The sequence below is a fragment of the Schistocerca serialis genome, chromosome 5 (genome assembly GCF_023864345.2).
Source record: "Schistocerca serialis cubense isolate TAMUIC-IGC-003099 chromosome 5, iqSchSeri2.2, whole genome shotgun sequence".
In the NCBI taxonomy this organism is placed as follows: Eukaryota; Metazoa; Arthropoda; class Insecta; order Orthoptera; family Acrididae; genus Schistocerca; species Schistocerca serialis.
Genome location: NC_064642.1, coordinates 57,620,338 through 57,635,966, shown reverse-complemented (window position 1 = coordinate 57,635,966; position 15,629 = coordinate 57,620,338). Strand labels below are relative to the sequence as shown.

The window sequence follows — 15,629 nt, the reverse complement described above, 5'->3', positions numbered from 1 at the left end:
TATGATTGTGTTGGTAGTTGTTATTGTTGTTTCGACTTGTGGGTTATTTGGTGGTCTATGCAAGAATGGTCTAATGTCTGTATTTTGTATTCTATACATGTCAGCTGAAATTTTTCTTCTATATCTAACATGTGTGTCACTTCATGTTCGATTTGTGCTTGTTCTGGCGACTGTCTTAAGATTTTTGTTTCCCTCTGATTGTTTAATTGATGCGTGTTGTTCTTTATTTGTTTGCTCTGGGATGTTTGAGTCCATTACTGTATTTTTTTCGTCTTCTGAGTGCACATTATTTTGTTCCAGTATTTGTTGTACTTTTTGTTTGATGTTTTCGAATTCTGACTGGGGCATCCTGCTATTTTTTATTATTACACGGATCTGATCGGCTAGTCGTTGTTCTGTTAAAAATTTTAATTCTGGGTATCTGATAATAAATGTTGTGTATACTTGTGATCTGTAGCCAGTTCAGTTGGTTCCTAGGTTTGTTGCTTGGTAATAACAGAACATGAGGTGTCGATTAACTTCATTTGACCATCTCATCCTCTGTCTTTGTTTTCCTTCTAGGGTGGTTGCAGGAAGCATATCCTGCAAAACACCTCTATTTGGATTTAAATCATTTTCCAGTTGGCTAGCAGTGTCGTTACCATTGTGGGCGGGCATAGGGTTCAAACGTCGTCCCCGACCATGAAGGCGCTTGTCCGAGGCTTCTTTAGTTCTGTCCTGAACCAACTAATCACACTAAAAGGGGGGTTAGCCCTATTAGTGATTTGTTCTTTTCGTCGCCTTTTACGACTGGCAGAACACACCGGAGGCCTATTCTTTTCCCGGGCCTCCACGGGGTTTATTATTATTTATTATTAGTACTATCATTAAAGTTTTTGCAAACATATCGTAGATTATATATACTTATTTGAAAACATTCTGATTTTAGATGTCGGCAACTTCAGGAAGTAGTTTCCTAATCCCCAACATCTTCATCAGAATCTTCAGATAATTCACTGCCTCCAGAAACACCTTCGTCGTCATCAGACTCCTAATTCCTCTTCTTCATTCAAAATTGCATGTATTTCAGCACTACTCAAATGTTTTCTAGTCATAATGTAGTTCTTGCACACGCTGAGGCAAAACACTAGCAACAACTGAGGCAAGAAAGGGCAATAGTGGGCATAAATATTAAGTGGGATATGTTAGTTTCATTGTGACATGTGTTTTGTATAACATCTGTTCAATGTAACATTCATCATTCTGTTTTCATAATGTTACATTCAAGAAACAAAACAAAAAATTTATATTGCGGTCAGCAGGTACTCAGTGCATAGTCCATGAATAAAATTTAATGTGTTGTAAATGTAAAACTGAACAATGTCATTGCATACAAGCTAAGTCATAAATTTTGAAAATAATCATTTTGAAAACAAGGGAGATAGATATTTCAAATGTGCTTATGGGGTCATATTGACTCCAGTTGTACTAGGAGGGTTAAAATGAATGGGTATATTGGTTGGGATTGTTAATATACGTGGTGTGAAAGAGACCACTCCAGTTCCTGGATCTTGAGGATAGTAGCTCCAGCAAGAGTATTTCACATGGTTTTGCTCTGTGAATGGGTAGGATTACGAAGTTCCGAACTATTCAGATTCCATAGTAGTATTCTTCTCTTAAGCTGTAAAGTCTAAATACAACTTTCTTGTTTTCTGTTAAAACAAAGTGTGAGGAATAAAATGGAACAGTACATTGTCATGCATGCAAGTTTTGTTTGAAATTCTGTATAAGGAGAATATATATAAAAGAAACAATTTATGGTTAAAATGATCTAATATAGTATTAAAATTGACTGTGAGGAAGAAAATTAAACCTTACATTTTTACAGCACAGTATTTTTTGTCATAGCCAGTTTTAATAGAGAGCCTGTGCTGTGTTGTTTAAAAAATATGTAGCCTGTATCTGTCCAAATGTTTATTACAGTATCATGTAAAAATTTGAAGTATATCGGTGAAGAACTTTCCGAGTTATTTGGTAACAATGTTAAACTAAGACTTTTCGTAATGTAGTAGTATAGATTATCATCCTTTCTCTGTAGCTTACACCTGTTATTCAGAGAATTTTGAACATTGTGCACCATTTTACATCGTCAAACATTTTTTGGGTTGACAAACCCTGTGCATATTGCTTGATTTTTCTAAAAACCCTTGTTTCCATTATCAAGCACAATGTTATAACTGCCTCTCTTCTGCCAGTTCCTTTCACAAAACCAAAGTGTTTGCTGTCTAACAGATTTTCCATTTTCTTTTCTATTCTTGTCAACAGTTTTATTGAAGGAGCTGTTAAGTTGTTTGCAGAATAATTTTCACACTTACCTGCCTTGCTGTCTTTGGGATCGTGTGAATATTTCTCTGGAAGTCCGATAGTACATCTCCAGACTCATAGTCACACCAACTTGAATAGTTGTTGGTTGCCACTTTCCCCAATGACATCAGTCTGTAAATTTGATAATAATTTAGAAACTCTGAATTATTAAAACGTATTTGTGAAGAAATGAGCTATTTAAGATTCTTAGAGGACATTCTAATAGTCAAAGTTACCCATTTATTTCCTTTATCTGCTGCTGCTGCTACTGAAGTGGCTACTTTTGGAAATGTCTTCTTAAAAGATCAGTTTGGACAGTATACAAAATTATAACATTTTGTCTCTACATTTTTTTCTCTAAACATTTATTCCAGGTTTGATCTGCCAGTTCCCTTGAAAAAGTATGTATTTTAGGCTTAGAGAAGATTCTGCTGTAGGCTTGTAGTTTTGGGGGATCATAATTCAGAACACTAACTTACCTCATAGTAGAATATTGCCCAAGAGTGTGGGAGCCATACCAAACAGGACTAACTAAGGATATTGTTGCATAAAAAGATGGGGAATGAGAATGGGTGTAGGTTTGTTTTATTGATGGGGGAGAGTCACTGAGATATTAAAAAACCTGAGCTGGCAGAGACACGAAGATTGATGCCATCTGTCCCATGAAAGCCTACTTCTAAGTTTCAAAAACAGTGGTCAGAGAGGAATCAGTGAATATATTACAGTTTCAAATGTATTACTCCCATAGGAATTGCCAAGATGATGTAAGATTAATTGGATAGTGCATAGAGGCATTTAAGTGACATTGTGCATAGACATTTAAACACTGATTCTTCCTACACCCCATAAGTGAATGGAACTATGAGAAACCCACAGACACCACCCAATCACATCTGACTTACAAATAATCTCCCTTTGTAAATGCACCAACTACTCCCTGACTGATTAACTAGCCTACTTCAAAGGAGACCCTTTCTCACTGCAGTGCTCAATGAAATACAGCAGTTAAATTATATATGTCACCAAAAGGTAAGAGTTAAATTCTAAGACACCTTGCACTGAGAAAAACCTTACCTAAATCTTTTCCACCCATCTATCCTACTTACAAAATACGCCTGGCAATCCTTACATCAGAACGTGAACAGTAAACAAACCATGATGCAGAAAGCCTCTCTTGTAGCATCTGCCACTGGAGTTGCGTGAGCATCTGTGACACTTTTGTGCTTGCTGAATAAGCCTGTAACAAAATGTGCTATTTTTCTTTGGATCTTTCTATCAATTCTATCTGATAATGGCTCTTATACAACAGCATCATCCACAAAAATCCTCGGAAAAGTGGAAGATAGGAAACTCCTTATATGAAAAACACACACACACACACACACACACACACACACACCGTATTGTTGAAATGTTGAAAGATTTAGCATTGAAGCACACACTGAGCTGCAGTTACTTTAGTGTTGATGATAAAACAATGTGATCATTTGATCAAGATACTGAATTTGCAAGCACTTAGTTTTTTTTCATATCATGTCAGTATGTAATAGAGAAGATAAGTTGAAGATGGTAAGAAGAATCCAGGTGTGGAAACCAACTTGCCAATTGCATTTATATTATCAGGCATACATTATTATGACAATTGTTGGATGCTGCAGCTGCTTTGTATAAAGTTAGTCATTTAACAGGAATTAGAAAGCTGTCAAATTAACAGTAAGAGTCAGATGTTGTAAAGTGTGAAAACTGAAGCACAAGTGGGGAGACATGTCCCTTTTCGTGAACAATGTTGGTGTACTCCTGTACGCAATAAAGCATAGAGCAAACAAATAACCAGCATTGAGAGCATACATTCCTTTCACAAAAAATGACAGTGACCGTAAATAAGTGGGAAAAAAAGTGTTCTGAACTGAAAAAGTTTCAGTAGGTTATGCTATAGTTTCATAAGTAGTGACAGTTGAGCAAGACTGATTCTCTGATAACCATGTTTGCTGTTGCTTGTATTTTAATGGACTATGTTGCTCTGGTTGATGTAGCTCATCAGCATTTTTAATACACCATGTGGTGCAGAGTTAATTCTGTAGGGTAAGGACTATTCCACGTGGCTGCAATTGTAGGGCAATGTAGTATCCTGACAGAAGTCAAACAAATAAAATAATCAAGGCTGAGAGGGTGGACCAAGAGACAGCATTTTCAGATATACTGTGCAATGTCTCAGAAACGACAGGCCCTATAATATGCATTTTGATATTGTTGTTGTACGCAGCTCACAGTACTCTCGATATCGCTTCATCTTCCTCTCATGATGTAACGTCAAATATCATTCCTTGTATAATATTTTTCTCAGTATAGGGACTTAGTTGTGCTGTCTCCCCCTCCCTTTGTTCCTTTATTTTTTAATTGTATTTTTGTCTGCATCCTTGCCCCCTCCACTGTTGCGTCTCCCTCATGCTGTCATCCCCTTCTTTCCTCATCCCTTTGGCTTTTGCACTTGTGTACTCACTCTAACATGCACACAAATTATTTCATACACCACGCTATAAATAGAATTTATAATTGTTTATCTCTTTCCACAGTTGCTATTATTTGTTCCAGATGGATTCCATGCTGCGGATATTTCTCGTGTGAAGAATTCAGATGATTGGCTCAGGCGATTCATTGTACACAATGATAATAATGAAAATGCTGCTTTTGACATGTTGTGGGACACTTGTGACTGGAGAAAGAAGTATGGGACTAATGGTAAGTGAATTAGGCATTGTGTACTCCAAATACCTTTTGTTGCTTCCAGTGTGTTGTTTAGATACTGTTAGACTGACGTAGTTGCATGTCAAGTCCGAATGCACTTTGAGGTGGTGGATTCAAATTATGTGACTTACTCTGTTCTTACATTGCCTAGACGTACAACGTGATTGTTCATTTTGTTGGTGATAATTCATAATTGATATACTCAGAGTTATGAAGCAGGTAGTAAATGAGGGAATCTACATTTTTAATAGTATTGACAATTGAATAACGCATTAAGTTACACTCACATGCACACTTTACCTTGCCCCGCTTAATTTTTCCAGCATTGCACAGCAACAGTTTTTTTGAATGTCTATAAGGGATAAAAGAGAAGAGGATATAGATAAATATGAGGTTGGAGATAAGAATTTGACAAACCTCTGGAAGACTTAAGTGGAAGCAATGCACCTGAGGTAGACAACATGCCCTCAGAATTAATGAGATCCTTCAGAAAGCCAGCCATGACAAAATTATTCCACCTGATGTGCAAATTGTACGAGACTTTAAAAAGACTGTAATATTTCAAATATAAAAGAAGGCAGGTGTTGACAGGTGTTAATATTACTGAACCATCAGTTTATTAAGTTGTAGTTGCAAAATACAGAGACATTTTTTACAGAACAATGGAAAAGCTGGCAGAAACCAACCTTGGAGAATCAGTTTGGATTCTGGAGAAGTACAGGAATATGAGGCAATACTGAACCTAAGAATCATCATAAAAGATAGGGTGAATAAAGGAAAACCTATGTTTATAGCATTGGTAGATTTAGAGAAATGTTTCAACAGTGTTGACTACCATATGCTTTGAAATTTTGAAGATAGCAGGGATAAAATACAGAGAGCAAAAGATAATTTACAACTTGCATAGAAACCAGACCCCCAGTAATAAGATTCAGAGGGCATTACAGATGTGGCTAAATGCAGAGTCTCTAAAGACAGGTATGATTGTGTGCGAGTCCTGTTTTGACAGTTAGGGGGCATACCAGAGTGAGGGCCACAGGGCACATCGATAACCAGAATGTGGTGGTGAGTATTCCACTTCTTAGCATGTAGTAGATGATCTTGGACAGTGCCATTGGTGGAAACGAGAGCCCGCAAAGTAACACGGCTAACAGGAGGACAGCAGGTAGCAAAGGTGCATTACTGACAAGGGGTAGTGGGACTTGGAAAACCAAGGGCACTTGACAGTAGGAAGACATGTGGGAACTCAGTAACTGAAATATTCATTTCATGGACATACAGTCAATAAAAACTGAACCAATATAGCTCAAAATTGAGGAAGTGTGCAAATTGGAGATGAGAATGTACATTGAAATATGCTCTGGATGCGACCAATAATTTTTAAATTATTCAAGATGCAACTTTCGTAAAGAGCAGTGAATTTTCAAAATAATACCTAAATGTCTTGAGCAGTTTTCATGACTAAAGTGTCTACATATAGTCCTTGAGCTGTATTGAAACATGCTAACAGAACATTTATACTTGTAATACATTTTGAATTAGGAATCAGAAGCTGGAATGTGCATTCGAGATGTGGAACCTGGTTTTCACATCAAATAACTAGTAAATTGATGGAAGTAGCAACAGTATAATAGAGTAGACGAAGATGTTTTTCTATATTAGTCCAGAATTCATTATGTTTCTGATTGATTAACTGTAAATTAACACATAGAAACTATCATACTGATTGAAGTGTAAAAATTTCAAAAACTAAGAGTAGCAGCAAAAAAAATGTAAGGACATCATTGAAAAGCTGCTATAATTCTGTTCCAGACTATAATTCTGTTCCAGACTATAATTCTGTTCCAGACTGGTGTGCTGTATGTGAACTAGATGTAAGAAAAATGTAATGTGTGTTTGAGAATTTGCACATGACAGAGCAAAATCTATTAAAGGACAGCCTCCACCTTGGGAAGTGACAGTTCTTAAGATGATCTGAAAGGCAGCAGATGTGCTTGTGTGATCTGCCTCAACTGTCAAGTGTTAGAAATTCTGCTTTAGGTGTGTCAATGTGAAACTTGTAATATTTTATGTCAGGTTGCCGAATAACTGTAGTTTTTAATGAAGAGAGCATACTTGTAATATTTTTTACCTGCTAGCTAGTGTTACATTGTGATTTAGAGCGCTAGCGCTGAACTTGTTATTTTCACCAGTTACCTGAGGAACTTTAACACTTGAATAAAAGTTCACAAGAACAATGCATCAGGCCCAAATTGAATCCTTATTGGATTCTATACTGATTTCGGAGCTTCATTAGACGCTATTTTAAATATAATCTGTTGTAGATCCTGTGAACAAAAAACCATGTCCAGTAATTGGAAGATAGTACGGGTCACACCTATTTACAGGAAGGGTAGTAAAAGTGATCCACAAAGCTATCATCTGATATCCTTGACATTTATTTGCTGTAGCATCTTGTAACATGTTTTGAGATTAAACATAATGAGGTATCTTGAACAGTGACTTCCTCCATGCCAGCCAGCATGGATTCCGAAAACATCAGTCATGTGAACCCCAACTCTCACTTTTCTCACGTGATATACTGAAAGCTTTGGTCAAGGCAACAGGCAGATGCAGTATTTCTTGATTTCCAAAAAGCATTTGACTACTCAGTACTACATCTACGCTTATTATCAAAAGTTCGATCACACAGGTTGTGAAGATAAATTTTTGACTGGATTGAGGATTTTTTTAGTAGGGAGGACACAGCATTTTATCTAGGATGGAGCGTCATTGACCGATGTAGACGTAACTTCTTGCGTGCCCCAGGGAAGTGTGTTGCGACCCTTGCTGCTTATCTGTATAGTAATGCTCTTGCAGACAATATTAATAGTAGCCGAAGACTTTATGCAGATGATGTAGTTGTCTGTAGTGAAGTACTGTCTGAAGGAAGCTGCATAAATATTCAGTCAAGTCTTGATGAGACTTCAAAGTGGTGCAAAGATTGGCAGCTTGCTTTAAATATTCAAAAATGTAAAATTTTGCACTTCACAAAACGAAAAAGTAGTAGTATCCTATACTTGTAATATCAGTAAGTCACTGCCGGAATCCGGCAACTCATACAAATACCTGGATGTAACACTTACAGTGATATGATATGGAATGATCACATAGACTGTCAGGAGAAAGCAGGTGGTAGGCTTTGATTTATTGGGAGAATACTGTGGAAGTGTGTCTACAAAGTAGATCGCTTTCAAATCACCTGTTTGATTGGTTCTAGAATATTGCTCAAGTGTGTGGAACCCATATCAAAATGAATAACAGGGTATATTGAAAATATACAGAGAAGGGAGCGTGAATGATTACAGGTTTGTTTGGTCCATAGGAGAGTGCCATGGATATGCTGAAGAAATTGGACTGACACTCTTGAAAACAGATGCAAACTATCCTGAGAAATCCTACTTACAAAGCTTCAAGAAACATCTTTAAATGATGGCTCTAGGAGTATACTGCAACTCCCCTCCTCCCACCCTCCGCTGCGTATTGCTGACATAGCAATTGTAAGGACAGTTTAGATTAATTATAGCACGCACAGAGGCATTTAATCAATCATTTTTCCCATGCTCCATATGTAAATGGAAGGGGAAGAAACCATAACTGGTACAGTTGGATGTACCCTTGTGTGTGGACAGCATTTATTGAGCAGTATTATTCATGTGCAACATATTAATGTTTTGTGATTATTTATTAAAATTTGCACATACAGGTGTATCTGTGATCGTTATCCACTCTGTACTAAAACAGGTTTTGTATCTACAGTTTTAAAATAAGTCTCACTACTAAAGAAAATCTGTGTTTGAATTGGAGCAATTGTGTTTTATAGATATTGCTGACATTGTTAAAAGAGACTACCTGGAATGTGGGTTTGTATACACTCATGGAACAGATGTTGATGGAAGATCCCTTCTAATCTTCAACTGCAAGAAACATGTTAAGGGCCAGGGAGACAATGAAGAATTAAAAAAATGTGTTGTCTATTGGATGGAAAGGCTCCAGAGGTAGGGACAGCAAACATACTTCAGTAAAATACAGTTTTGTGTTTGAAAAAATGTATTTCAGTAAAACACACACACACACACACACACACACACACACACACACACACACACACACACACACCCCTTGCAAAGAAAATTTATTCTGTGGTATTTTCTAGATGTCTCTTTTTTTTCATTCTTCTAAATGTAGTTGCTTTGCTAAATTACACTGATCACTCGGCCCAGATATTAAGCTGGATAACTTGCTGACTAGTTTTCTTAAAAAGCTATCTTTGGTATTTTTTTTTATAGATTTACAGGCCATGAATGCACTTAACATTACACCCTTCTATAAATCCAGAATGAATCAGTCAGTCTACAGCAGAAAATGTGCTATTTTTTAAACTTCACGGAAGATTTAAACTTTGTGCCAGACTGTTACTCTAACTCTATTTTTTGCCTTTTTTGGGTAATGTTTGTACATTGCCTGTGAAAGGAAAGATACCGAATTCAAGTGCCGGTATGGCAGACAGTTCTAATACGGTAGGCAGTTATTTGTATTTATGTTCCTCACGTTTTCTTTCCTATAGTTAATGAAGAGTGATAAGAGTAAATAGAAATTGTTTCATTGTAAATGAAATTGTACTAGAAATTTCTAAAATGTTGTCATTTTGGTGTAAATACCTAAAGACAAGGAAACAAATTTGACAAGTTCTATAGAATTCAAGGGTGACTGGGAAGTAATTAGACACTTCAATATGGCTATTATACACACAACTTAAAATGTGAATGAAACTGTGGAAGACTGTTCATGGACATGAAAGCCACTGACAATGACTTCACCTCATTTTTTCCTATTATAATTCCTCCTGTTGGCTGAAACATTGTATTGGCTATTTCCAAATAAAGTTGTGGCATACATAACAAACATCAGAAGACTCAAAGCCGTTTTCAGCAGGTAAACGCTATTACTTTCAGTGCTTAGAACCCTAACATGACCAAAATAGACATACAGTCTGCTTAAGATAAAAACTTACATTGATGTAATGAGCTTTGATAATTTGTAATGCCCATTGTTGAATGTAAGATTATCAGAGTGCTTTAGGTTATCTCTTCTGAAGTGTAATGGGATTTGTTTTTTTTTCCTCCTCACCAAATGTGTTGATAATCAAAATTAAATGTGATGATGATTCCGTAAAACTTTTTCATATGTTGTTTGTCAGTATAATTGGTATTGGGTGAGATTGCTTCCATAATATCGTATGTATTTTGTTGCAGGCTTGATAAAGGAAAACCTATAAGTGTGTTTTTCGATATGACCGAGACGGGTTTATCGAACTTGGATATGGATCTTGTAAAGTACATTATCATGCTCTTTAAATCTTACTACCCAGAATTCCTCAATTACATCATTGTATTTGAAATGCCATGGATTTTAAATGGTAAGAAAACCAGTTTTGTGCTATAGTGCAGTCAATGAACACAAGAGATGCCTAAATAGGGGAAAAATTGGTGTAGTCATAAATGTTTGTACAGTGGTAGGAGGGGGGTGCCATGAATGACATACTTAAAGACCTGACTGTTGGAGAGTGAATTTGGAAGTACTGGGTCATTTGAATGTCGCTTGTTTTGTTTTACTTGAAAACCGTGGCTTTTAGTGAAAGTGTTTCCCTGTATGAAATTAAACTAGCCTATGTTAACTTTTCTACAAAAAAAATTCTGTTCAGCTTTTCTCAAGGACAAATTTGTGTTGCAGAGGATGAACAAATTGTAGATCGTTAAAAATAGTGTTTTCATGTATAAAATTAATGTTTTTTGTTAAATAAAGTGGGCCAAGAACAAATATTAAATAAGTGTACCACTTTTACGTGACATATTAAGGGGTCCATTGAGTTTTGGGTTTTTAACTGGCAGTAAAGGGGATGTAGAAGCAATAGGGAAGGCAGGTTGAAGGATTGTGGTGGTGCCTCCCCTCCTTAATAGGTCTGCAAACAGAACAACAATCAGGTAGATTCTCTCTCACACCCAATCTCACCCCCTGTTTCTCCCCCCTCCCCCCACCTTTCTCCCCCCACCTTTCACCCCCCACCTTTCTCCCCCCACCTTTCTCCCCCCACCTTTCTCCCCCCACCTTTCTCCCCCCACCTTTCTCCCCCCACCTTTCTCCCCCCACCTTTCTCCCCCCACCTTTCTCCCCCCACCTTTCTCCCCCCACCTTTCTCCCCCCACCTTTCTCCCCCCACCTTTCTCCCCCCACCTTTCTCCCCCCACCTTTCTCCCCCCACCTTTCTAACCCCACCTTTCTCCCCCCACCTTTCTCCCCCCACCTTTCTCCCCCCACCTTTCTCCCCCCCACCTTTCTCCCCCCCACCTTTCTCCCCCCCACCTTTCTCCCCCCCCACCTTTCTCCCCCCCACCTTTCTCCCCCCCACCTTTCTCCCCCCCACCTTTCTCCCCCCCCACCTTTCTCCCCCCCACCTTTCTCCCCCCCCCACCTTTCTCTCCCCCCACCTTTCTCTCCCCCCACCTTTCTCTCCCCCCACCTTTCTCTCCCCCCACCTTTCTCTCCCCCCACCTTTCTCTCCCCCCACCTTTCTCTCCCCCCACCTTTCTCTCCCCCCACCTTTCTCTCCCCCCACCTTTCTCTCCCCCCACCTTTCTCTCCCCCCACCTTTCTCTCCCCCCACCTTTCTCTCCCCCCACCTTTCTCTCCCCCCACCTTTCTCTCCCCCCACCTTTCTCTCCCCCCACCTTTCTCTCCCCCCACCTTTCTCTCCCCCCACCTTTCTCTCCCCCCACCTTTCTCTCCCCCCACCTTTCTCTCCCCCCACCTTTCTCTCCCCCCCACCTCTCTCTCCCCCCCACCTCTCTCTCCCCCCCACCTCTCTCTCCCCCCCCACCTCTCTCTCCCCCCACCTCTCTCTCCCCCCACCTCTCTCTCCCCCCACCTCTCTCTCCCCCCACCTCTCTCTCCCCCCCCCTCACCTATCTCCCCCCCCCTCACCTATCTCCCCCCCCTCACCTATCTCCCCCCCTCACCTATCTCCCCCCCCTCACCTATCTCCCCCCCTCACCTATCTCCCCCCCCTCACCTATCTCCCCCCCCTCACCTATCTCCCCCCCTCACCTATCTCCCCCCCCCTCACCTATCTCTCCCCCCCCCCCCACTCACCTATCTCTCCCCCCCCCCCCACTCACCTATCTCTCCCCCCCCCCCACTCACCTATCTCTCCCCCCCCCCCCACTCACCTATCTCTCCCCCCCCCCCCACTCACCTATCTCTCCCCCCCCCCCCCCCCACTCACCTATCTACCCCCACCCCCACTCACCTATCTCCCCCCCCCCACTCACCTATATATCTCCCCCCCCACTCACCTATATATCTCCCCCCCCACTCACCTATATATCTCCCCCCCCACTCACCTATATATCTCCCCCCCCACTCACCTATATATCTCCCCCCCACTCACCTATATATCTCCCCCCCCACTCACCTATATATCTCCCCCCCCACTCACCTATATATCTCCCCCCCCACTCACCTATATATCTCCCCCCCCACTCACCTATATATCTCCCCCCCCACTCACCTATATATCTCCCCCCCCCCACTCACCTATATATCTCCCCCCCCCCACTCACCTATATATCTCCCCCCCCCCACTCACCTATATATCTCCCCCCCCCACTCACCTATATATCTCCCCCCCCCCCACTCACCTATATATCTCCCCCCCCCCACTCACCTATATATCTCCCCCCCCCCACTCACCTATATATCTCCCCCCCCCCCACTCACCTATATATCTCCCCCCCCCACTCACCTATATATCTCCCCCCCCCCCACTCACCTATATATCTCCCCCCCCACTCACCTATATATCTCCCCCCCCACTCACCTATATATCTCCCCCCCCCACTCACCTATATATCTCCCCCCCCACTCACCTATATATCTCCCCCCCCCACTCACCTATATATCTCCCCCCCCCCACTCACCTATATCTCCCCCCCCCACTCACCTATATCTCTCCCCCCCCACTCACCTATATCTCTCCCCCCCCACTCACCTATATATCTCCCCCCCCCACTCACCTATATATCTCCCCCCCCACTCACCTATATCTCCCCCCCCCCCCCACTCACCTATATCTCCCCCCCCCCACTCACCTATATATCTCCCCCCCCACTCACCTATATATCTCCCCCCCCACTCACCTATATATCTCCCCCCCCACTCACCTATATATCTCCCCCCCCCCCACTCACCTATATATCTCCCCCCCCCCCACTCACCTATATATCTCCCCCCCCACTCACCTATATATCTCCCCCCCCCCACTCACCTATATATCTCCCCCCCCCCACTCACCTATATATCTCCCCCCCCCACTCACCTATATATCTCTCTCTCTCTCTCTCTCTCTCTCTCTCTGTAGACAAAATAACTTCATTGAGCTTATGTTTATGTAGTAGAGTTATTTTCAGTGTGTTAAGGGAGTACTTATTTTCAGCTGTTACATCAGCTTATAACTGTTTCTATAAACAGTGGCTGATAAGTGTTCAGTTTGTAAATGTGATGTTGTCAGTGATTATTGGTGACAAAGGGACTGGATTTGTAAATGTGGCACCTTTCTGTTGTCTTGTCATTGTATTGTAAAGTTGTGTAACATAATTGTAGTCACATAGTGGGGAATTAATGAGTGACCAGGAAGTTACTGAACTGTTGACTGTGTTAGTCTCAGACAGCATAATTTCTTCTGTTCAGGAATTGCTGCTGTTTGTACAGTGGGCTGCACTTAGTGAAGCCATTTATCACACATCTACAGTATATTTTCCAAGATATGTTGGGGGATCTGATGCTGAGGTAATGCATCATAGTGAAAAACACCCTGTAGTTGATTCTTGTGACCTAGTGGGGACTCACTTGCTCGTTCTTCATTTTGCAGATCTGTGGAGGACAGTAGTGAATGGCCACAGTCCAGAAACCTGCCTTCCCTCACTCTCTTCTGTGCCTCTCTCTCTCCCCCCCCCCTCCCATTTCCCTACCCACTGCCACCTGTCATGTCCCCAGAACACAGCTTACCCCTTCAAACAGCTCTACTCCACTTAGATGTGGTGCACATTTAATATTTGTTCTCAAGCTACTTTATGTAAAAGTAACACCCTTGTATCTCAGAAATAAAACTTTTATTTCATTAATAAGTAGAAAACCTTGTACCTCTATTAGTAAGCCAATGAGGGGCAGTGACCTACATGCTGTACTCCAGTGAGGAAGAAAAGAAACCACATATATTTTAGGCAACCATATTAAATGAGAAAACCAAGCATAACTTTGGGGATAATAGGTTTTCATAATAAGCTGATTATGAACATTTTTATAGCATTAAAACACTATTTTACTATTTTAATAGTTGTGATTTTTCCATACCCTGCACTTCAGAGACTTAGTCCTAGAGAAAGACTGAATAGGATCTTTTTTTATGAAATTTAATGGGAAACATTTTTGCTAGAAGGCATGGATTTTTACTTATTCAAGAAAAACATAAAAGTGACCTTTAAATGATCCATTGCTTATACCCCACCTGTCATGTTTCTTATTGTGTTGTTTGTGGCCCTCCCTCCTATCAATTTACAAATACATTTATTTCCCTCTGTTGATTGGACTACTTTAAAATAATGGTTATTTATTTAATGATTAAATTTGATTGGAAGTCATCTTTGGAGTAAAAGAAAATAGTTTTTGTGTTAGAAGGAGCATAGGATTCAGTCCAGGCTCATTAAGTTCTGGCAATGATGAGAGTGTTTACTTTAATCTACGTTCTTAAAAATGAGGCAAATAAGACATTCTGAGGTTAACAACTAAACCCCAATTCTCCGTTGACCACATTCAGGAAAAGATGCAGAATGGGCCTCTTTTGTTTGAGGCAAAAGTCTCCACTCAGTCCACTTCTTGTCTTGACTCCGGGTATTATTTGCACTGTAACTGTTGTGATTATGTACCAGTGCAGATGACCCCATTGCAATGAGACATCTTGCAACCTACCTACAACTTGTGCCAACAGCCAGGGTCAGCACCCCTTACCCTCAAAAGTGTTCCCTGTCTATAAAATGCAGCAGAATGTAATAATAGAAAACACTTAATCAGTTGTTGCTGTCAATAAAATTCTTTTGGGTTTGAGGCCGCATTGTCGTCTGTAAAATTCCTAGGTTTTGGCGAGTGTTGCAAGGTGCCTTCCTCAGGGTGTATTAGCAATACTACCTTACCCTCAAACATTATTGTGCCTACTGTATTAACCATGCCAACCCTAAGAACACACCAGGAGAGATGTATATGTTCATTCACATGGATGTTTCTACCATATGGTTGCCTCTTCACACAGTGTTAAAAGCAGGTAACCATTGATATCATCCTCTGTAATATTTCCCTTCTTCCAGACAGAACAGACACACATCCCAAAATAAAGTTAATGCAAGAATTCCTCCACCTATCCTTCTGCTTAGAGACTTCAACAAGTATATTCC

General features: G+C 40.5%; 1 protein-coding gene across 1 annotated transcript in view; it reads left to right on the top strand.

The window, feature by feature from the left end:
* The window catches only part of LOC126481568 (motile sperm domain-containing protein 2-like), a 113,418-nt gene that overhangs the window by 36,568 nt on the left and 61,221 nt on the right, over window positions 1-15,629 (top strand). Inside the window, exons 2-4 of the mRNA XM_050105421.1 lie at window positions 4,936-5,082; window positions 8,951-9,125; window positions 10,383-10,546. Coding sequence (XP_049961378.1) covers window positions 4,936-5,082; window positions 8,951-9,125; window positions 10,383-10,546 — 486 coding nt within the window. The remainder of the gene's footprint in view (window positions 1-4,935; window positions 5,083-8,950; window positions 9,126-10,382; window positions 10,547-15,629) is intronic.